This window comes from Eptesicus fuscus, chromosome 5 (assembly GCF_027574615.1).
Source record: "Eptesicus fuscus isolate TK198812 chromosome 5, DD_ASM_mEF_20220401, whole genome shotgun sequence".
Lineage (NCBI taxonomy): Eukaryota > Metazoa > Chordata > Mammalia > Chiroptera > Vespertilionidae > Eptesicus > Eptesicus fuscus.
The window spans coordinates 99,774,567-99,799,757 of NC_072477.1; the positions used below are offsets into that span (position 1 = coordinate 99,774,567).

The 25,191-nt window shown below is 36.1% G+C and overlaps 1 protein-coding gene across 3 annotated transcripts in view; it reads right to left on the reverse strand.

The window, feature by feature from the left end:
• EPC1 (enhancer of polycomb homolog 1) overlaps positions 1-25,191 on the reverse strand; it is a 75,522-nt gene that overhangs the window by 3,828 nt on the left and 46,503 nt on the right. The window contains exons 3-14 of one of the 3 annotated variants that reach the window (XM_008160998.3): positions 18,468-18,613; positions 17,875-18,081; positions 17,359-17,507; positions 15,611-15,770; positions 14,401-14,577; positions 14,229-14,318; positions 14,002-14,150; positions 12,460-12,812; positions 2,253-2,371; positions 2,086-2,172; positions 1,165-1,306; positions 698-1,061 (exon numbers count right to left, since the gene is read on the reverse strand). In XM_008160998.3, the coding sequence (XP_008159220.2) occupies positions 698-1,061; positions 1,165-1,306; positions 2,086-2,172; positions 2,253-2,371; positions 12,460-12,812; positions 14,002-14,150; positions 14,229-14,318; positions 14,401-14,577; positions 15,611-15,770; positions 17,359-17,507; positions 17,875-18,081; positions 18,468-18,613 (2,143 nt within the window). Of the gene's footprint in view, positions 1-697; positions 1,062-1,164; positions 1,307-2,085; positions 2,205-2,252; positions 2,372-12,459; positions 12,813-14,001; positions 14,151-14,228; positions 14,319-14,400; positions 14,578-15,610; positions 15,771-17,358; positions 17,508-17,874; positions 18,082-18,467; positions 18,614-25,191 lie in introns of those variants that run through there. The other 2 variants (XM_008160999.3, XM_054716611.1) reach the window with 2 other exon arrangements.

Genomic DNA, 25,191 nt, shown 5'->3' on the forward strand with positions numbered 1-25,191 from the left:
ATTATGAACAACAAATACATATCTATCAACAAGTGAATCTAAAAAACCAAGTGAATTAAAAATATGATGTACAGAATAAACTGGTGAATATAATAGAATCAGGGGCATAGAAAGGGAGTGGACTGACAACTCTCAGGGGTAAAGAGGTATGAGGGGTGCGGGAAGAGACTGGACAAAAATCGTACACATATGGATGAGGACAGTGTGGGGGAGGTAAGGGAAGAGGGTGGGATGGGAACCAGGTGGAGGGGGGCTATGGGGAGAAAAAGAGGAACAACTGTAATAATCTGAACAATAAAGATTTATTAAATTAAAAAAAAAAAAAGAGCAGCTTAGCACTCTAGCCATGTGAGTTCTATCAGTTCTCTCTACACAAAAAACTGTGGGAGAAATCATAGACAAAGAAGCATTCAAAAGAGAACCCCATCCATCCAGAGGTAGAAGACTGAGAACATTATAAGTCGTTATCATACTAAGAAAATGATGCCCAAATCCCAAATCCGATATGCAATATTCACTGTACCATTTAGCACTAATTTTCAACCATATTGAATTACATTTAGTTCTAGAATAAATAAGGAATTCTCATCCACATATTTTTAATGTATATAAAGAAAAGAGCAAAATCCACAAGTAAGTAGAGAGCAATGCCTAAGAATTTAAGTTAGATCGCTTTAGTCTTAAAATAACTACTCACCTTGGGGCTGAATCTACAGAGGATGAAGATGGGACCTTGGAAACTTGACAGTTTGCTGCGGCAGCCAGCTTTAAGGCAGACGATGGAACAGCACTTAAAGTCCTAGGTATGTGTCGTGCATTTATGGGGGCAATAGAGTTTACAGTGGCAACTGATGAAGGTACAGTTAATCGAATGTTGTTCCCAATCAGAACCTGAGTTGTTGCAGAATTGGCAGCAGTTACTGGATGACTCAGTGCACTGTGGGAACTTGAAGTCTGTGTAATGTTTGAAGGCTGTAACAAAGTTGAACCTGCTGCTGACGAACTTATATGTACTGGTGCTGTTGGTGTAGTACTACTGAGGTGTAAGCCCTTGTATACTCCTAGAGAAAAAGAGAAAAGCGTCTAAACAATGTGCAATTGGCTGTTTATTATAGGTATGTGTTACAAATCTTATCAAAACCATTTAAATGTCATTATCCTTACCTGAGGCTGGAAGGACACCATTCACCCCAATCCCAAGCACCACATCATCCTTCATCTTAAATCCCATCAGTTGTTCCGATGTCACCAAAGCAGAAGCAGCAAATTGAGCACTAGCAGAATCCAAAGTCTTGGAAACAAAACCCTAAAAAGAAAATAAAAACCAAATCTAATTAGCATCACTTAGTTACAAATTAGTATTAAAGCTACACAGGTATAGCAAAATCAGTATGAATATAAACAAAAGTTGCAAACCACCAGAATATCTTTCTCTCCCTTGACAGTCAAATTTGAGGAATGTTCTAGTAATTTTATAACTCAAGGATTATGAATTTTGATCTTTATATGTGACAATATATAACATGGACATGTCAATTACCAAAATCATCCTCCTATAATGTGAAAATAATAAACCTCCAATACAAAGTGTTTGACAAGAAATAAGCTAGTAAACCATTTCAGTGATCTGCAAGTACATACAATGAATAAATGTGTAGGTAAACTTCTTTCACCTAACTTACCATATATACACACATACACACATCTTTGGGATAGTAAGATAACTATCCCTTTAGAATGGAAATAACAAAATATTGTATCAGAACTTAGCCTAGAAATTAAGAGGTCCTTGAATTTTTTACATAAATTTTTCTTCCAAGATGCATAGAGACTCAAATCTCAGCTTTTAAGCCTTAAATGTGTTTAAATGGCTTTAGGTTTAAAAGTGATTTCTTCTAAAAGAAGTATAATAATTTTTAATAAATTGTAATAAGAATTAAAATAACAAGATAATGAGTTAGGTGTCAGTGGGTTACATATTAAAGACATATATTAGACTACAGGTCAGACTTAAAGACAGGGTCTCCATCTCATATAACTATGCTTTTTAAAATAGGGAGCAGAGACAACAGCTTCTATACTCACCTGTAATGTTCTTTCTAAACCCTGTATAGAATGGCTATGATGTAGATTCAGGTGAAAGCCACTTTTCTGCTGGTTAGATGCAAGGTTCTATGACAACAGTTGGTAATTAGAGATGAACTCTGGTGGGAAACAATGAGGGATAATCATAAGACAGACAAATCCCTCACCTGTGAAGTGTTGGTGGAGGAATTACTATTTGCTTGCTGTTGCTGAATTTGTGCAAGCTGCTGTTTCTGCATTAGTGCCAGTTGCTGTTGATGTTGCTGGTATTGTTCGGCTGTAAATGCTGAACATAAAATGAGGAAACACTTTATAAAAATGCACAATATCACACACTTTTGACAATAGTAAAATTTCAGCATTAAGAAAGTTTGTGCAAAATTAAAACATTTGACAAAAGCTCATGGTCCTGCTAAAGATCACTTTCAAATGAAAATTTAAGCTTACAACCACATTTCACAAGAGTGGGTTCAATCTAAAGAAAAACAAAATTAAACTTCCTGAGTTAAACATAGGAAAGAGATCTGCTCACTTCCCAAGTTGCAGAACCATTATTTTTGTAAGCTGTCACATTTGTGTAAAAAAGTAATACCAGCTTTTTTTAAAATCCACATATTTGAAATTCAACTTTGCACTGAGCTTGAGAAGAAAATCTGATAATTACCATTTGGTTTCTAGTTTACTCATATTACTGTCCCAATGCATTCAGATAGTAATCCCTAACATAACTGTTCTACATATTTTCTAATTTTAGTTATTACAAATATTTCCTCTATATAAAACATAAGGTTGTTGTTTATTACCTTTCTTTTTTATTTTAAAGAACCCATCCTTTAAGTTTAACACAGGAAAAAAAAAAGAGGCTCCATATGTTAATTAATTTTCCCCACTCAATTAACCCACCTGGAAAAAATCCAGTCAATAAGAACGGAGTTGTTTATGTTGATTTACTGTACAGAATGATGTCTGAGGAAAGACACTGTGTTATGCTACTTATGTTTGTCTATGGAGAGCTCAGTTCTAAAAAAAACAAACAAAAAAATGTTCATTTATTACCCCCCAAAAAGTGTGTTCAGTTTTTAAAAAGGAAACCTTTTTTCTTTTTTTGATTTCGCCAATTAAAAAAGGAAAAGAAAAAAAAAAAGCACATACAATCACAACATCTGACCTTAAAGGCTTCTTTAAGAAGCCTGCAATGTTTAGGTAAGAATTATTTCAAAACAAAACAAAAAAAGGGTTATCATGCATCCCTGGGTACCAGGGAATCTATAAATAAATCATGCAAATTTCCTCAATCTCAAGTTGAATGTTTTCAAAATACTGCCACCTAATTTGTTGTTGTTTTGATGATTTATTTAGATTATCACTTCATCAAATTTTGTAGTTTTCACATAACTCATGAAGAATCTTTATCTACCAGTATACAGCATCCACCTTGTACAACTACAAAATGTTTAGGTAGAAATTCTACCATATTTTGAATGGATCAGAAAATCATGAAAGAAGTTAGTATCTACACCAGCTCTTAAACTTGAGTTGAACTAAATTTTTGGGCAACAAGAGCAAAAAAATAATTTCTTTTGATTTTTAAATTCTGTGTGTTATAAATCTATTTAATTGATATCTGTTCTTTGATGAGTTTTTCTGTGTTTGAAATCCTCAGATCTGATTCCTACAGGGAAGATTTTTATTACTAATAGAATAACCCCTGAATATTGACATAAAAAAGTAACTTTCTGTCAACACGACCATTTCCATATAACAGAAATGTGTTGACTCAGAACTTGAAGAAAATCTACAAAAATTTATTCTGGCTTATAATTAATATAATTAGTTTTGCTAATATGTTCTGGAGATTTACATTTTAATTTAAGTCTTGAATTTCCTTAGTAGGGAATGCTCAGTACGTTTTTTTAAAAAGGGACCGTTCTGGAAGGTCAGGTCAGTACAGACCTGGAAAACCCATACTTTAGCATTCACTAACAGCCTATATGTACAAAACTCCATTTATATAAATGGAAATTTTCTGTTGATCTTTGCTAGTATTTGTGTATGTGTGTTTTTTCCTTTGTTCAATCTCTATTTTTTTCTCATCTTTATTAATTTCACGTGTTTAGTATAGTAGACAGACATATATGTTTGTGTGTGGTTTAATAAAAAATTTAGCAATAATTGGAAGTTGATTTGAATAAAGGTTCCAAATATTTTTGCCCTATTTAAACCAACATTTTAATGCTTGGTCTCTGAGGGTTTCGTGACTTTCAGTTTTTAACAACTGTTAACTTCCTCCTAATAATAGATTTAGAAATAACAATCACCGACATTTTAGATCACTGTTAGCCCATTTCTTAGATATCTCTATATTCTAGAGTTTAGTACTAAAATTTTCTCTAGATATTTTTCATAAATGATCTTAAATAACTGTACAGATAATTTATGAGCTAGAAGCAATGGTAGTAAAAACCATGAGCCTGGGAGCCAAGACATCTTGATTGTTATTTTAGTTCTCAGGTCTATCATAACTAGTAGAGTATACCTGGGCAAGTTACTTAACCTTTTGGGACTCAGTATGTTCATCTAAAATATGGAAGAGATTAAATAGGTGATGACTGTAGTCCTTTTCAGGCATGAGATGCTAAGATTTTAAATTTCTTCTGAGACATAAAATTCCAATCCAAAAGGCTGTGTAAATGAAAGGAAAGCTTGGTAAGGTAGTAAACTGGGCCAAGTACAATCTGAACTGGGTTTTACATTATTATATAAACAGAAAACCGAGAACATCTGGATGTCATTATAATTCAAAGTGCAAGCAAATGCTAAGTGGAAATAAATAAAAAAGACCATATTTCCCTAACTCTCTATCAAGGAAGAAAGTTTTTAGGTTGTATGTCTAATCTCCAAATATTATGGTGTGGTAAAGTTTGCAATTCACACAAAGATGGACAAGATGGTTTTGTAGACAGCATCAAAATAATTTCACAGAACCAAAAATTTTTAAATCAGGAGGGATCCTTAGTGATTTACTCCTACAACCTCCTAATAGAGATGAAGAGAATTTCATCCAAGGTCACAAAGGTATTTACTAGATGAAGGGGGAAAAACCCGCCCCCAAAGCAATGAGATTTTAAATATGAAAATATATAGGCAAGTTTGTTTTAGATTTAGTATTATTTATATGAGAGAATCAAATTTTTATGTACCGATAGTGTGAATCAAGTATTTAAAAAACCTTGTATATTCAGCACTTAATAAACAGGAGCCTAGGGAGTGAAGAGTGATGTGAGGGACACGATTAAAAGCTGAATTATAAGGGAGCACAAAAGGACTTAAAATATTTGAAGGACACTTTGATGTTGGAGATCAAGAAAACATATTCAGAACCAAGATGGCGGCATAGGTAAACACCTGAACTTGCTGTCTCGCACAACCACATCGAAACTACAACTAAAAGAAAAAATGGATATCATCCAGAACCACGGGAAGGCTGGCTGAGTAGAAGTTCTACAACAAGAAGAAAAGAGAAAAGTGCATCTAGACTGATAGGAGGTGCAGAGGTGCGGAAAAGCGAAGGTACAGAGGCACGCGCGGAAACGGGCTGTCAACTGGGTACTCTGTGGTCTTTTTCAATCGGGAGGGAGATACAAACTCCCGATTGCTCTGAATTCCAGTACCGGGCGAGACTCTGGGGACCCAGACTCATACGGGGAGAAATTGGACTGTCTGGCGTCAGGCCGGAACACGAGGGCAGCTTTCTCTCAGAGGTGGTTGCAGCGTTCATTGTTCCTGCACACGACCGCGAAACAGAGAGACCCAGGGACCTATCCAGGGCAGGGCCAACGGGCAACCATTGCTGTTTGCACCGCCTCGTGATTCCCTGAGACCACACCCAACCCAATTTACAACCCCACCCAAGCTGTGCGCAGAGGCGTTTGCATATGAATGGCCTGGCCTTTTGCAACCTAACCTAACAAACTGCAGCTGGGTCAAAGAACCCCAGAGCTTCCAAAAGAAGGCCTAAGGCTCGTCTGCAGTATGCACTGCTTCACAGCTTGACCTCATCTGGGCACCTCCAAACCCCAAACTAAGAAGAGGAATCTGCAGATCTCTCTGTAGCTCCTCCTGGGTGGCCTCAGGTAGGGGTTGACTTTGCACCTCCTTGGAGAGCCAAGAGCCAGTGCACCTAGTGGTCAAAGTGAGACCACACCAGATTACAACTCTTCAGATCCATAAGAGACACACTCAGGTGGCAGACTCAGTGATCACCAAAGCCCCACTGAAGCAAGTCCTGCCCCATAAGGGTGTTTCCAGCATAGCAGTTCTCCCATTGTAGATACAGCTGGTCCTCACAGCCAATTGGCCTGGAGGTCAATTCCTCCCAGTGATACCAACAGCAATCAAGGCTTAACTACAACAAGACTGTGCACACAGCCCACAAAGGGGTGCTCCAAGAGCATCCACCTCAGGAATGGGGAGGCTGAGCCACTGGGCCCTATACGACACTTAGCATACAGAGCCACTCTATGAACATAGGGAAGCAGCCAAAATGCGAGACAAAGAAACATGTCACAAATGAAAGAAATGGAGGAAAGCAAACGACTGGATATAGAGTTCAAAACCACGGTTATAAGGTTACTCAAGTACCTTCTAGAAACCTCTGAGAAATTTATTGAGACCCTCAAGGATATAAAAAAGGACCAATCAGAAATTAAACATACATTGACTGAAATAAAGAATAATATACAGAAATCCAACAGCAGACTAGAGGATCCCAAGAATCAAGTCAAAGATTTGAAATATGAAGAATCAAAAAACACCCAACCGAAAAAACAAAAAGAAAAAACAATCCAAAAATATGAAGATAGTGTAAGGAGCCTCTGGGATACTGGGATAACTTCAAGCGTACCAACATCTGAATTATGGGGGTGCCAGAAGAAGAAGAAAGAGAGCAAGATATTGAAAACCTATTTGAAGATATAATGACAGAAAACTTCCCCTACCTGGTGAAAGAAATAGACTTCTAAGTCCATGAAGTGCAGAGAACCCCAAACAAGAGGAATCCAAAGAGGACCACACCAAGACACATCATAATTAAAATGCCAAGGGCAAAAGACAAAGAGAGAATATTATAAGCAGCAAGAGAAAAACAGTTACCTACAAGGGAGTACCCATACGATTGTCAGCTGATTTCTCAACAGAAACTATGCAGGCCAGACGGGAGTGTCAAGAAATAGTCAAAGTGATGAATAGCAATAACCTACAACCAAAACTACTCTACCCAGCAAAGCTATCATTTAGAATTGAAGGTCAGATAAAGAGCTTCACAGATAAGAAAAAGCTAAAGGAGTTCATCACCACCAAACCAGGATTATATGAAATGCTGAAGGGTATTCTTTAAGAAGAGGAAGAAGAAGAAAAAGGTAAAGATAAAAATTATGAACAACAAAGAGATGACAAATACATATTTATCAACAAGTGAATCTAAAAATCGAGTGAATAAAAAATCTGATGAACAGAATAAACTGGTGAATATAATAGAATCAGGGGCATAGAAAGGGAGTGGACTGACAATTCTCGGGGGGGGGGGGGAAGGGTGTGGAGGGTGTGGGAAGAGACTGGACAAAAATTAAACACCTATGGTCAAGGACAATGGGGGGCAGGTAAGAGAATGGGGTAGGGTGGGAACCGGGTGGAGGGGAGCTACGGGGAGAAAAAAGAGGAACAACTGTAATAATCTGAACAATAAAGACTTATTCAAAAAAATAAAGAAAGAAAGTACTCCAACCTGAAAAAAACAAACAAACAACATATTCATGTGCTTCCAAAGGCAAAACAGGAACCAGAATATTTCAATTTAAGGAGGTAGCTTTTGTTCAATATATGGACAAACTTCTAAGCAAGACACCCAAGTATATAAAATAACCTGATCAAGTAAGCTGTTGAATTTGCCCTCACTAGAGGCAGAGGTCAGAAACTGTCTAGGGGTAGAAATTTAGATGAAATAATCCAAGATTTTACGAGTCCAATTCTTATACAAGGAAAATTATCATGCAGTACACCAGCAACTGGAATAACTGGTAGCTCAGGGTGCTGCCCTTTAGGTCACATTCCTGTAGCTGGAGCAGATCAACTAAAATGATCAAAGTGCAGGTGGGGAGGGTGATAGGCAGTTAGGAAAAAAATAAACAATTTAAAAATTCAGTTTTAGAAGATGAAGTCTAGATTGCCAAAATGTGTATTTTGTTAACAACAACAACAACAAAAATCCTTAACAAACCCAAACACCTATTTTAAAAGATACCCCTCGCCCTAACCGGTTTGGCTCAGTGGATAGAGCGTCAGCCTGCAGACTGAAAGGTCCCAGGTTCGATTCCGGTCAAGGGAATGTACGTTGGTTGCGGGAACATCCTGTGGGAGGTGTGTAGGAGGCAGCTGATTGATGTTTCTCTCTCATCAATGTTTCTAACTCTCTATCCTTCTCCCTTCCTCTCTGTAAAAAATCAATAAAATATATTTGGAAAAAGAAAAAGATACCCCTCAATTACAATTTCTTTGAGCAGCATACAGGCAAGAAGTTTAATACAAGAAAAAAGTTTACTTTGAAGAAATAAATATAAAATGAAATGACTCCAAACAGTATTAAAGTATGACCATCTAATCAGTAAACTTGAATTGATAGCTTAGATTGAGGTTTTTGAACATTTATCAGCCACACAGAAATCCAATTTGAAAACAGAAGTTTGATAACTCATTTAATGGCAAAACATGACTGAACCTCAATTCATTTGGCTGCAAATGCTTGAACATGAAATTATTTATGGTCAAACACTCTGCTAGGTATGACTACTCTTGTATGTACCTGTAAAATTGTAGGTCTGTTAATGTATTTTTCTAGGGTTTCTAGTTGAGATTGTTGAAGATGCAATTCTGAATTTTGAAACACATTTAGATAAGAATTAAAGTCTTGTGGATTTATAAAACCCAACAAGAAAGTATTCAGTGCTCAAATCTAGAGTTCCTTTTCTATAATAAAATTAAAATTTTATGTTATAAACTCAAGTAAATTGCATTAAGTAAACTATAGATATTGAGACTTAAAATATAATATTCTAGTTACAAATTTCCTTTTCACTTATGAAAATAAAGTCTTTAGTGCAGAAATGTGAGCTTAGAAAACTGATTTAGTTTGCTGATGAAATTTCACTGGGAGCTAGGAATTCAAATCCTGAACATATAATGGTGGTTTAAAAATCACTTTTCTGTTTTTAGTCCTTCTGAATTATATAGAGTCCTTTCTAATTATGATAAAAGGTGTTAATTGACATGTGCTATCTCCCAAACTCAAATACATGCAAATAATACTTAGTCACTGAACGAAGACTACATTTCAAAGGTGCTTTTATCAGTTAAAAAAATATAATTTGAGAACTGTTCAAATCACATATTAATAAAGATTATTAAAAATGCAATTTATCTGTAAGTGCTAAAATCTAGTCTTGAGAATTATAAATACACATATGGTAAGCCTTTCCAAGTCCCTCAACATTATGTCATTCTGCTGTACAGTACCCAAAGGACAAAGCACTGTAGCATCTGACTAACCAGATTACCCATTTGGCCACACAACTTTGCAAGAAGGTCAAGATTGGGAAGCAAAAAAGATTCTGAGCAATTGAAATAGAGACTATAAAAGTTAGTGTGCTAAACCTCATTCCCTTTACTAAAAATAATGGGCTCCTGATATCCTCATTTAGAATTTCCTACTTGAAAATGAGAATAATTAAGCCCTTATACATGATTACTTAGAAATGGGAAAACTCAGTCCATAGAGCATCACTATGCCACAGCACACATTAGTTAACATTTAAAACAATGATAGAATAAAAAATGTCTAAATCAAAATCCACCAAACTGGCTTGAACAGCAAGCCAAGTATAATCAACTGACTCATATCTCATATAATGGTAAGTTCAAAAGCTGGTAAAGTAAAAGTTAACTCTTAAAAAATCCTCTACAGTGCATCATGTGACACAGAACCATTTCTTTCAATAAGCCCAACACAGCCAGTTATTCTTCTGACATCAGACTAGATCCAAGTTTGTGTGGTTGAGTACCAGATAAAGTAGCATTTGTGGGACATGTTATATGAAAAAAACCCCACAAAAGTTTAAAACTATAATTACACTGCTTGAGGTAAGATGATTAACCCATGAATGAAGCATCAATGCAGGCACTCATGCTATCAGGAGAAAATCAAGATTCACTTCTCCCATATTCCCTTAGTGGCCACTCCAGCAAATACATTCTTTTGGTAGAATTATATTCAGAATCCTGTATAACATTTGAACTGCTAAATCTTTATTTTTTTCCCAGGGGCCTATAGTTGAATTCACTTAAATGTAAGTTTGATGGAACTCCACTGTAATGCACTTTATAGAGCGTAAAGAGAAAAGAGTTAGGTTTCTGGAACAGTCACATATATGAAAGAAGTGATACTCTATAGCAATCTGTAGGCATCTATTCTCCAAGCATAAGGAAGCTCTAGTAAAATTGAAGGGAAAACTAAAAAGAATTACGCACAACAGAAAAAACTGATAAACCCATTATAAAAAGGGCATATCACATATATAAAGGAAGGAAATAATTAAAAAGAAAGTCAGAATTTACTAAAGGTTTTTTTCACCTAAACTTTTGGTAATACTTCTGCTCAATGTTCACCTTTTAATATTCTTTGGGCAACACAATTTTAGAGTACCAATGCTTACTTAAGTTGTATAGCAAAACAATTTACATTAAAAAGAACCTAAGGATGGTTTCACAATTCAACTTCTCTATTCTAAGAGGTGGAAAAGATGGGGAGTGATGGAATATGCCAATTTTCAATAAGAACTGTCAAAGAATTTTACATAGCTTAAAAATCTTTATCAGGGAAAACATATTACAAGTTTACACATTTAGAATCTCTATACCCACACTATAAACAAGTCCTCCATTTTGATTAAGACTATAAAAGCAGAAACTGACTCTTCATAATATAGACTGAAATGAATGGGATTATAGATAATCTGTTAAACCTCAGAAAATTTTGATCATCTTCTAGTTAATTTCTGAAAAGATTATTTTTCTTATGAGCTGAAAAAACTTCCACTTCATAGAACTACTTTTTTTCCAACCACAAAGTAAATTATTTATAAAATCTTTTCTGGAGGTCTTTAAGAATAAACACATTTTCATATTTATTGAAAGGTTTTATGATATCCTTACCACATGATTAGGGGAACAGAGTAAATATCTTTATAGTCCTTTCTAAAACTGTATTTAAATTATTTTCACAAAAATCTGTAGTAACATAATTTTAACCAGTTAACTACCACGCATCCAAAATGGAAACCATCCCCACACGCCACAATATTTTGAATTTAATTTAAAATAATCAATTTGCAATGAATATTATAAAAATAAATATATTACTCACAAATCTGGTGTTCTTGAATATTTTCAGCTGAAAATTCTCACGAAAAATGATTTTAAAGTTGGCCACAGCTGCCACTTAGAGAAAACATTTTTTTATAGACATGCCTGGCGTGTGGGGTAGGTTCCCCCACTTACGTCTACAGACGCTTATAGTGTACAATGGGTTAACAGTGGATTTCCATAATCTACATGCCTCAAAAAACACATTTATTACTTTCAAATAGAAAGCTAAATTTTAGAAATATTTTAAGTAGACAGCATTTATTTTAGACACATTTCACAAAGTAGCCATAATACTACAGTAGATATTATCTAAAAATGTTCCCAAAATTATTAATCTTTTAAATATTGTTCTGTGAAAAATTACTTTCTCTCTTATAAATTACTCTGAATTACTGTGACAGATAAAACTTTGCATATCTATCAATTTGCTGGTCTACTTTTAAGCAGTCTAAGTGAAAGACTAAAGAAATGAGCAATAATTTATGGTCCATTTTTTTAATATTATTTTGAAAATATAATTGCTCAATCTTGTGGTTCCCAGGAAAACAAATTTTATACATTAAATACAGGATGGGGGGAAAAAGTAGGTATACAGTTGTGGGTATGCAAAACACTTGAGTTTATTCATGTATTATTATTTATTATATTATTTTCCATATGAACAACTGTAAACCTATTTTTGTCCAACCTGTAGTGATAAACCACCACTTTGGATGTGGTTTTGTTTAAATGAAGTCATATGTACAAACAGGATTCAAATAAATACTTAAACCTAGGTCTTTCTTTTTCTTAACTATTTTGAGAAAAGAACTTTTAGTCATTAATATAATAAGCCACATATTCAAAAAATTGATAAGCCTGACATTGCCATAGAAATGACATTATAACAAATAAACATACCAAAGTGTGCTGAACCACTGCTACTTTTACTTTGTGTAGAGGTACTGCATGTCTGGGTCCCAGGTTGTGCTGTTCCTGTTCGAGTTATACTCCTATATAATTTTCTACAGGAGAGTTCATCATTGTCACTGTCATGCAGGAATGGTGTCCGAGGCCTAAAATGCCGCCATCTACATGACTTGATATTGACTAGTATCTGACTGAGGTCTTTAGAGAAAGATTTGTCCGAGGTATTTGTTTCTGAGGTAATGGCAGACTGATTGACTGGAGAATGTTGTGGTGAGGAAAGCATTTCCAAATCCAGATGGCGAAACATACTGTCATAGTCTGAGTGAGCTCTGTCCAGTAAGACCCTATTAAAAATAAGGCAGGACACATGTATGTAAAATAGCTATTCAAAATTTGTTTAAAAATTGTTTTTCTTTCTCTCCCCCAACTCCCAAAAGCCATCTCCCACTGAATATTTAAATTTGATTATTGCAATATTTGGCTATAATTTCAATATCTAATAAAGGTTCTTTCTTTTATGTTATAATGATCTGATTAAATAAGGGAGTACTCCACCTCAAAGAATAAGGTAAATATTTTATAACAGTAAGAGTTGTAACAGTTCTAAGGGTTGGTCTATCAGTTTAAGTTACTTGTAAAATATGAAAGTACCTTTCTTTTCAAATTCCTTTTAAACCGAAGATTTTCACTTCCATTACAAAGCACCAGAACACTTTGTAAAATGTTGCTAACATATTTGTTCTCATATTTAAGTAAAGATTCCTTTTGTTTTTTTGGGGAGGAGGAGAGGGCCAGAGGAGGTAGGAGAAAAGCATTAAAAGGTATGTGGTATTTGGGATATGTTGTACCATTAAAATTTCGAATGGATAAAATATTTGAGATGTTACAAATATAAACTTTATAAATGACCTTATCTTAGCCATTAATTTATCATAAATCATACCCTTAAATTTCTTCTTGAAAGTACCTTATTATCTATTTTGCCTTTTAATATTTTTCATACTTTATTCGAAAGCTTTCTTTTTGTTTGCTTTTATGCATTCTGCAATTCCTTCCCTCCCCCCATACAACTTCTCATACAAAGGCATAGAGTATGAAGGAATTCTATCAGGTTTAAACAAACAAAGAAAAGCAATTAGATCATGAAAATCTGGGATGTCAAGATCAGGTCATACATGGTACATGGAGTCTTTTCACTGACAAGTTAAACAACTCAGTACACTATATATGACACTTCTTAGTCTATTTAATCCTTTTTTTTCCATTATCTTCCAGAATTCCTGAAACATTTGTAGTTTCTTTAACTTAATACAATTTATGCAATCATAATTTACACTTGCCTTTATCTGATACTTTTTGTCAGAATTGTATCATGCATTAAAAGCTATATAAGAACCAGGAAGTAAGGCAAAGTATTTCAAACAAAAAATCAGTCAAGAACAAATGGGCTACCCTAACCTGCACTTGAAATTTTAAATTCAACTACCCTAATTTCTAAAATGTCTTTATGCTTAGAATACAAAAATACCTTACCTTCCACCGCGCCCAACCCGTCTTCGTGCAAATCCAATACACCTTTGGGGTACGGTGAGGGTAGTTAAGCAGTATCTGTATCGCACATCTCCTAATCCTCCGTCCTTAGGACTAGTCCAAGGCCAGTTGCCAGTCTGGTCTAAGTGAGGCTTAAAAAAAAAAAATTATCTTATTTGGTCAGTTAAAGGTAAACAGTTTGTTATTTAAAAAGAAAACCTGAAACTTACAGCATAGTACTGACAGCCTGCTTTCCTATGGAAAGCAAACGGACCATCAGGATCATTCTCTTCCTCAGCTTCCGAAGAACCAGACAAAACCTGTAAGTAAAATGCAATGAGTCAAAAACATGTGACTTCCTACATTTCTCCTCTTTATTAATAGAAAAATTATTACATTTACCTGGGAAAGAGGTTCTTCATCGGAGCTGGGGAAGTCATACTGATTTAAATCTTTAGCGTTAAAGACTGGCAGTGCAGCAGGACTCGTCTGTTGAGGAGCAGCAGCAGCAGATGATGGTAAGACTTTGGGCTTCTTTTCATATTTACGTTTAGGTCGGATAAGATCGGCTTTATCTTGCTGCAATAAAGTCATGAGTTAATCAAACAATAGGAAACCACGTTCAACAAACACGCAGTGTTGGAGAAGTTTTTAAAAGAAGTTTACTACTATAATGAAGGCATTCACCATCATAGGAAGATACAAGACTTTTACGTTTTGTCATCTTACATTGTAAAGTCTTAGAATTTGGTTGATCTTTGTGAAAACATGAATATGTTCCTACAACCTAAACACAATCTGATAAAGTATTTTGTTCCAATTAAAGTAAGGAAAAGAATAAAAATGCTCCAGCTTCTGAAACCCTGTAACTGCAATTAGCATTTACTGCTGGCTCTTGTTTCTTTTCCTTAATTTCCTATAAAAATACTAGAAGAGAATGAAAAAAAAAGGGGTATCTAGTTTTTATTCTAAAAAATTAACAAACCAATATGGGGAAAATATAAAGAAAAAAATTTACATATACACAGAGCAGACTTCAGATTACTGTTAACATAGTGGAAAATAAAGCCATAATACTAAGGTGTTAAGAAAATAGAGTAGTAAAGAGTTACTACTAGCTAACTAATGAAATCATTCTGGAGTGGTGAATTTTGAGCAGTTTTAAAGGATAAAGATAGAAATCATTAAACAGGGGAAACACAGGATAAAATACACAGGTAAGAGTGAGTGAGCTGATGAACAAAGGGCATGTTAGAAATATGTATGGCAGGGATGGCAGAGGCTAGGAGAGGCATGAATTGGATGTGTAGGAAAAATGAAAGAAAGATTAGAGGCAAAAATGGTATTTGTTGCCAAGAAAAATTATGGCAAGTATCATAGTTATGCAAATATGCTAAATATTTGTCAAGTTTTATGCAGTTTAGAGTATCATGGTTTCTTGGGAAGAGTTTATTATTATTTACAAGCTCTACTGTTGTATCAACAGGCCAGTCTTGAATCAAAAGCGGGCTTTGCAGCATGTTTCATAGTAGGACATAGTTTTTTCTTTCTGATTTTAATGATAAAATACCACTCCATTATCAGCTACTATAATCACAAAACTTTTTATCACCTTATTAACTTTAAACTCCTTCACATCCACTGCTTCTTGGTGTTTAAATTGACTGCTATTAGTAATAGGGATGATGGGGATGGCATAAGTAGGTTTCACTGGCTGTCTCTGTGCCATAACCTCAGACATAATCTCTCCATTGTAGTCACCCAAATTATACCTGAAATTATAAAAAAGAAAGTTTAAAAAGTTTGTTCTGTAAGTACTTACCCTTCTGACTATTAATAACAACTGAGATATAATTATAAACATTGATTAGACTTGCTAAAATTAGTTAAACTTTGATTAATTTGCTGAATTTTCATTAACATGGGAGATTATGCAATTCCTTTTGTTTCTTCCTTTTACTTTTTGGCTTACAGCTTTATCTTAGCACCATAAATAGAAGACTGTGGGTAAAAAAACAAAAGCTCAAAAAAATTTTTTTAATTTTTATTTATTGATTTAAGAGAGAAAGGGAGAAAGGGGGGGGGTGGGTGGGGGAAAAGAAACATCTATTGGTTGTTCCACTTATTTATGCATTCATTGGTTGATTCTTGTATGTGCCCAGGGATCGAATCCGCAACCCTGTCATATCAGGATGATGCTCCAACTAACTGAGCCACCCAGCCAGGGCACAAAGATGCAAATTTTAACTTAGTAGTTTTGGTGAAAGATTTGGTAGAAATGTTAAAGTTAATGCCCAAGATGAAGAACTTTCTGCTAATCTGAATTGCCTGTGTTATATATAAAACTAATTTTTCTAAACTGAATCACAAGAAATTCAACAGTGGTTTTCTTTGGGTATAGAGACTAGGAAATAGGTGAGTAAGGCTTAAAAGTTTTCACTATGTGTCTTGCTGAATGGTTATTTGAGTGTTAGGATTATGGACCTTTTCCTTTCTTCTTTATGTTTTTTTTAAATCAGTACATTCTAGTAAATAAGAAGTTTAAACTGACAAATGTTCTCTCTTATAGCCATGCACACACTGACATAAGGACAAAAAAAATTTTTCAACATGGAAATACCTGGCACATTTTAATTTTACTGAATACAATAACTTTTAAAGAAAATAAAGAGAGGAACACATGTAAAATTATACAAAGTATATCATAGCACACACTTAAATAAATAGTCTCTAATTATTATTAAGATATCTCTGGACTTACAGATAATTGCTTAGGAAATAAATTAACTCAGTATACAAAATGCTTATAGTACCACTAGAGGCCCAGTGCATGATTGAATCATGCACGTGTAGGGTCCCCTACACGCTTTCGCTTTCGATCACGGGGGAGCTGGATGCCTGTCTGCTGGTGCACCAGGCACCAGAGGCTTCTGAAAGGCCTGGTGCACCAGCAGACAGGGACCCAGCTCCCCGCGATCAAAAGCAAAACCATGGGAGTTGGGTGCCTGTCCACTCAGGCACCAGGCCTTTCAGAAGCCTCCGCCCTGCCGGAAGCCTGGTGCCTGAGCGGACAGGCACTCAGCTCCCCGGCTTTTGATGGTCCGCGCGGCGGGAAGTGAGCTCACTGCCCCAGAGGCCCCTTCTGTGCTGCAGCACAGCCATGGCGCAGACGCTGAGCTCGTGCCGCCGCTGGCGACGCAGCTCAGCGTCCAGCCGGCCCAATCAGCTACCCCGGCCACCCCAAGTCCCGCCCCCCCCGCGCCTCCTGGCCAATCGTGGGCATAGCGAAGGTAAGGTCAATTTGCATATCTGTCTATTATTAGGTAGGATACTTCCTGCTGCTATTAAAATATACTTTACCTCTTTTCCATAATTTCCAGTGTTAAGTGCAATAGCTCCCTTTTACTCTTTTCTCTTCTTTTTATCATCTCTAGTATAGTAACAGCCCGGCTTAAATCTCGACGCAGCTTAAGCATTTTTTCGTAAGAGGCTTCATCGTTTTTGCGATTCTGCAAATATAAAGGTCCTTATTTAATGTCAATAAGCATTTCTAGCTAGTGGCATTCTGAACATAGCTACAGATATATATATTCATTTGAAGGGTTAAGAGAGAATTTTAAAACACTGAAAGGGGGCATGGATCTCCAGGAAATTGAATTTGTATATGATTTTAAACGGATGAACATTAAAATATACCAACAGCTCCATAATGAATCTTAAGGCCAAATTATTTTAAATTAGTATTTTTCATTATATTGCATAGAAACTCTATTTAAACACATATTAAAACACAACCTCCAGATACTGAGACATTCATAACCATAAATCGTTTTTCTTACATCAAAAACATGTAAAAAATTTCTCAAATTCACTTACTTTTCGAGTCTGCATTTTTTCAGTTCGTCTTCTAAAAGCCACATAAGGATCATTTGTGCTAGAACCATCTCGCTTTTCTTGTTTTACTGATGGGATAAGAGATGGCCCTCGACAGTTTTTTCTCTTTTTAATCCAGTATTCATAAACTTCTCTAATTAATTCATCATCTTCTTTTAGCAGTAATTTGGCTTCCTGCAGACTGACTGGCTAAATGTAAAATTATTATGTCATTTTCATATAATATACATATATAAGGTTCAAAGTTAATTTCAAATTTAAATGACAACAAAAATAACAATAGTGTTTACAATACCAAACACAGAGTACCTTACATGTTAGTCATTGAGCTAGATGTTTTATACACATTATTTTATTTCATTTTCACAACAATCCTATGATATTTATCGTATCTATTTTACAGATGAGAAAATTGAGGCACAGAGAAGTATAAATATACTGCTCAAAACTTCATGCTTACTAACTCCAGAGCCTGCTCACTTAGCTCTCCCCAACATTATACTATTGCCATATAAATGTAGATACACACACACACACACACACACACACTTATTATATATTTAAGGAAGTTGTACCTGCTGACCACTCCCTTTTTCTAGACGGTCAATCATCTCCTCAAACTGCAATGGGCAGATGTCCATTTTCTTTTTCAGTTTATTCACGAATACTTCATCTTCAGAATCCAAATCATAGTCAGGCTGTTCAGCATCCAAACTAAAAGCTGACAGAAGAAGCCATAAGCAATCATTTACTGTGTGACTTCACTTGACAAACCCTCTCATAGTTGTCCAGACAAAAACAAGACCTGTACTTTCTAAAGAAATAAGATTTTCTTCGAATTTTGTTTTCAGACACTCAATCTTATAGATATGTTTCCTACACTTAAAAGTTTAAGAAGTGAAATTATCTTTATTGTTAATACACATTATAAAAGATAATAGATGTTACTCCGTCCTCAAAAGCAAATAAACTAGGAACCCATTATTAAAAACATAGATTATTAAGTGTATTGGTTAGACTATATGCAAGTTTTGTAGCTCATAAAACTTGACAAAATAGCAGCTATTTCATATAGTTTGACATAACATAAAAAGATATCTTTAAATAAGATTGTTTCTAGAATATTTAAGTCCTAATTTATAAATTATTTAACTTCTTTACCAAAAGTTCAGGGTGTGGTATTTAAAGCTGAAGTGTGAGAAGCCACTGCCAACAAGTAATAGCTATCACTCAAGTGAGTGAATTCCTGGCTAAGGAGGTTTGTTCCCTCATGAGACTGTCATGGTGCTAGAAATGTGAGGTGTTTCTTGTATTTGTCAAGATTTGTAAAAAGAGGCAAGAACACCCGCTCTATATTATAAAATGCCATTTAATTACTTATTAAAATGAGGCAAGGGTGACCATAATGTAACTAAAATATTAAGTAGCTTGATACTATAATTTCTCACAGCTTTTCCTTGCCCAATTCCTCTTACTAACTTCCTATCACCTTAGAATCCAAATCCTTACAATTACATATATAAGGCCCGTCTTGATCTACTCTGTCCAGTCTCATCCGTACTTTATGACCTAGCAATATAAAAATTCGTATTTCATACAGAAAGTTATTTCATGTCTTCAGGCCTTTACATTAACTATTTCTTGCCTGCTCACCTAGCAAATGACTACTTATTCTTTTCAAAACTCAACTTGACATCAACTCCTGTCAAGTATAGCATAGGGAATATAGTCAATAATACAAAGTGGGGCAAAAGTAGGTTTACAGTTGTGAGTACCTGAAACAGAGTTTACTCTTGTATTAATTATTGTACGTTTAACCGTACAAACTGTAAACCTACCTTTACCATCCCCCATATTGTAATATCGACCTATGTATGTATGGTATTGTGGGATTGCTGTGTAACTTGTGTAAATGTCTAACCATTATACTGTACACCTGAAACTAATATAAAATATTGAATGTCAACTATAATAAAATAAAAAATAATCGAATATACCGTATTTTCCGGCGTATAAGACCACTTTTTAACCCAGGAAAATCTATACGCCCAGTCGTCTTATACGCCGGAAAATACAGTACTATTTTGTTTCATTTTCTATGTTGACCTATATCACACTTCTATGACATTCCCAATTTCCTAATTAAATAAATATTGACTTCATAAAAATCTGTTAAAATCTTTGCACTCATTTCTTTTTTTTATTTTTATTAATCTTTATTGTTGAGATTATTACAGATGCCCCTTTTTTCCCCCTGTAGCTCCTCTCCACCTGGTTCTCACCCCACCCCAGACCCTCGCCACCCTATTGTCTGTGTCCATAGGTAATGCATACACACATATAAGATCTTTGCTAATCTCTTCCCGCACCCTTCACACCCCCTTCCCTCTGAGAATCATCAGTCTGTTCCATTTCCATGCCCGATTCTATTCCATTCACCAGTTTATTCTGTTCATCATATTTTTTATTCATTTGATTTTTAGATTCAATTGTTGATAGATATGTATTTGTTGTCACTTTGTTATTCATATTTTTTATCTTTACATCTTTCTTCTTCTTCCTCTTCTTAAAGAATACCCTTCAGCATTTCATATAATACTAGTTTGGTTGTGATGAACTCCTTTAGCTTTTTCTTGTCTGTGAAGCTCTTTATCTGACCTTCAATTCTAAATGACAGCTTTGCTGGGTAGAGTAATCTTGGTAGTAGGTTCTTGCTATTCATCACTTTGAATATTTCTTGCCACTCCCTTCTGGCCTGCATAACAGTTTCTGTTGAGAAATCAGCTGACAGTCGTATGGGTAATCCCTTGTATGTAACGAACTGCTTTTCTCTTGCTGCTTTTAAGATTCTCTCTTTGGCCCTAACCGGTTTGGCCCTAACTCAGTGGCTAGAGAGTCACATCCCTCTCACAATCCAGGACTGCTGGCTCCCCATTGCTCGCCTGCCTGCCGTCTTGATTACCCCTAACCACTTCTGCCTGCCAGCCTGATCACCCCCCTAACCATCCCCTGCCAGACTGATTGATGCCTAACTGCTCCCTTGCCAGCCTGTTTGCCCCTGACTGCCCTCCTCTGTAGGCCTGGTCACCCCTAACTGCCCTCCCCTGCAGGCTTGATTGCCCCCAAATGCCCTCCCTTGCAGGCCTGGTCTCTCCCAACTGCCCTCCCCTGCTGGCCATCTTGTGGTGGCCATCTTGTGTCCACATGGGGTCAGTCATCTTTGACCACATGGGGGCAGTCATCTTGTGTGTTGGAGTGATGGTCAATTTGCATATTATTCTTTTACTAGATAGGATTAGATAGGATAGAGGCCTGGTGCATGGGTGGGGCCGGCTGGTTTGCCCTTAAGGGTGTCCTGAGTCAGGGTGGGGGTTCCCTTGAGGCATGGGGCGGCCTGGGCGAGGGGCCTGTGGTGGTTTGCAGGCTGGTCATGCCCCCTGGTGACCCAAGCGGAAGCCCTGGTATCTGGGATTTATCTTCTATAATTGAAACTTTGTAGCCTTGAGCAGAGCCAAGCCTCCTGCTCACTCTGTGGCTGCAGCCATTTTTGTTGGGATTTATTTATCTTCTATAATTGAAACTTTGTAGCCTTAAGCGGAGGCCAAGGCAGGCCAGGGCTGCAGAAAACTTGGCTTCCTCCATCGCCAGGGGCAACTCAAGCCTCCTGCTCTCTCCAGCTCCGTGGCTGTCGCCATTTCTGTTGGGATTTATTTATCTTCTATAATTGAGACTTTGTAGCCTTAAGCGGAGGCCAAGGCAGGCCAGGGCAGGCAGAAAGCTTGGCTTCCTCCATTGCTGGGGAAACCCAAGCCTCCTGCTCTCTCTGTGGCTGCAGCCATCTTGGTTGGGTTAATTTGCATACTCGCTCCTGATTGGTTGGTGGGCTTTGCTTGTGGGTGTAGCGGAGGTATGGTAAATTTGCATATTACTCTTTTATTAGATAGGATTATCATCACATTTCTCACCTTGACTGATTCCCCTCCCCTCACTGTGATTAGATTATGTACTGTTGGCTGGCATATTGTATACTTAATTTTTAGTATTCCTCAGGATACATCTAAAGGCACACAATGTTCATCTGTTCTTCGTGAGTGATGATAATTTTGATCACATTCAAGAAATTGCCTGATTACTACACTATATTTTTTCCATCCTTGTAACTAATAAGCAGTTTGAGAGCTTATGACCATGTAAATATACTGCACCTCAAAATTTCCTCTTATATTGAGCACATATTGATGACTTATGTAATCCAATCTTGATCATGTTAATTGTGAAAATAATTTCCCAACTCCAGCACCCTCTTCACATGTACCATTGAGCTCTTGGCATTCCACAGTAAAAGCATGAGAGGTACTTTTATCTACCACTCATCTATTTATCATCATGTTGGCCTCATGAATTCCTAGTTTTTCAATTAGAATTCATTGCTGTAGTTAAAATTTTCCATTTAAATTGTCCCAGAATTAGCTAGTGGAAACCCCTGTATACTTAATTTCAGGTTCATCTTGTGCCTACTCTGCCCCAGTCACTGAAATCAGCCACTTCTCCATAGATTCTTGGTTCCATTTAGTAGGGAAGAGATTAAAGAATAGGTGCTAGGTGTGCTCATTGCTACTGAATATTTTTGCTTCTTGGCCCTTCTAGTGGAACTAAAAATGCATATGTCTATATCTACACACACACACACACACACACACACACACACACACACACACACACACACACACACACACAACACACACACACAAATATATATCAAGACCTTTCAGAAAATGTTTCCTTTGAGGATTAATAGCAGAGCTTTGAAACCCAAGTTCATGGGAAGGGGAGAGAGAGAATTGTTTCTGTCTTCTGGTCAGAACTGTTTTGTCCTTTCTTCTAGTATAAATAGGAAAGGAGAAGTCCTTCCTAACCGTGTAATCTAGAAGTTTTACAGGTCACCAATCAAAAGAGAAACAAAATTTTAATACTCTTTGGATCAAGAAATGTTGAGCAGTACTCAGTGAAATAGATTAGAAGGTACCTACAGGATGGAACTGAAGAAGGGAATAATGATTTTTATATGGGTTTCTTGCTTTAAAGCTCTGACTAGGATAAAAGAGAGTAAATTAAGAACTCTTTCCTAAGCCAGTTGAAGACAAGAATAGAGCTGAGATTTTCCTAAGTCAGCAAAGTCAATTTGTTTTTAATTATAGTTCCTTTTGACTTTTCTAACCAGAATTTAATTCATTCATTACCAGCAAAATGTGTTTTGTAGATTTTAGTAATCAATAAGCAGTCTATTTGTAAAACATGCATTTTTTTGATAATGTAAATTGATTAATGTAATTTTATCTTACTCAATCCTGTTTTAACCTAAAAGCATGCATTTATAAGATAATATAGCCTGTGGCTGTGGAATACAATGTGGCTCTAGTAAATATTTATAAAAGATCAGATTTATAACTTACAGACAGATGTGATTTTCCAGAGAACTAACTTTTAGGTTCTAATATTGATCAAATTTGTTTAAAATGTCTGTGTCTGTGCCTTATGTGTAATTAAATATGTGAGTGGGCAAGAAAATACATGACACTTATTTGGTTCATTTCAAAGTAACCTTTAAATGTAATTATTTTTTTTTTCTAAAGGAAATCAATACGGTTAAGGTGCAAGTTAGAGTTAAAAGATGAAAAAAAAATCACCAGTTAAAAATATCAAATGCCCCTTTCTACCATGTGAGGCTATAACAAGAAGTCTGTGGTCTGAGAGAGAGACCTCGCCTGCCATGCTGGCACCCTGATCTTGGACTTGCAGCCTCTAGAACTATCTCTGAGGGAATAACTAGGGCCTGAAATGTTATGGGTCAAGATTTTGTGAAACAAAAGGCACTCTTGACTCAAAAATGGATTCAGGAATTTAAAGTCACTCTGGCTATGATAGTTTCAGGTGTTCAACATAATGAAGTAGACATGAGACAGTTCTTTTCCTCCCTGGCTGCTCAAAGATGGACTGCCACCATGAACGACATAACTATCCAGACCAGGAAGTTCCTGACCAATAAACTACTTCAGCAGAAACACATGGTCATTGATGTCCTTCACCAAGGGAAGGCAATAGTACTTAACACAAAAGTTTGAAAAAAATTAGCAAAAATGTACAAGACCACAACAGATGCCATCTTTATATTTGCATTCAGAATCCATTTTGGTAGTGAGTATAAGACAACTGGCTTTGGCATGTTTTGATTCCCTGGATAATACAAAGAAAAATGAACTCAAACATAGACTTACAAGAGATGGCCTGTTTGGAAAGAAGAACACCTCAAGAAAACATCAAAAGGAACATAAGAACAGAATGAAGAAAGTCAGGGGGACTGCAAAGGTCAATGCTTGTGCTGTAAAAAGGAGTAAAGATTCTTCAGTGACTTTTATCTGTGGTGACTGTGCAGATTTTTCATGAGAGGATTAATAAACTTAAAATAAAATGCCAGTATAGTACTGATAAGAACCAATATGGCCACTATATTTACTTTTGGTTTTCATATTTAAGAAACTAGAGGCCCGATGCACAAAGATTTGTGCAAGAATGGGCCTTCCTTCCCCTGGTTTTCGGCACCACCTTCGCTCTGGCCAGAGCTGCCTTTCCGCCTTCCCACGCTGCCCAGAGGCCTGGAGCAGCTGGGGTGGTGCCTGTGTCGTCGCAAGCATCCTGTCCCAGGCTGCTCAGGGCCTGTGTATGCAAATTAATCTTCCATCTTTGTTGGGTTAATTTGCATAGTCACTCCTGATTGGCTGGTGGGTGTTGCGAAGGTACAGTCAATTAGCACGTTAATCTTTTATTAGGTAGATAATAAAATAAATGTTTAAAACTTAGGACAAAAACTAGATCATGTGGAAAAAATTAAGTAGAAAAGTAGTTAATGAGTTAAAAACTAGTTAAAAGTAGTTTCTCTATGTCCTTAGAAATAATAACAACATTAAAAGTAGTTTCTCTATGTCCTTAGAAATAATAACAACAAAATAAATTTATATTGTCCTGGAAAATGTATAGGAAGTCCCCTGGAAAAACCTCTTGATCATAAAGGTCAGCAAGGCAACAATGAAAGCTGTTGCAATTTTACCTTAGTACAATTTTACCTTAGTATGTTTTGTCAACTATTTGGGGATTGAGAGAATGAAACATACAGTACATATTCCCTTAAATCTACAAGCTCTCAGCTATTCAGCATCAACTGTGATAGCTATCGAAAGATCATTTCTAGCCCAGTCAGTGTGGCTCAGTGGTTCACGGTTCGATTTCCAGTCAGGGCACATG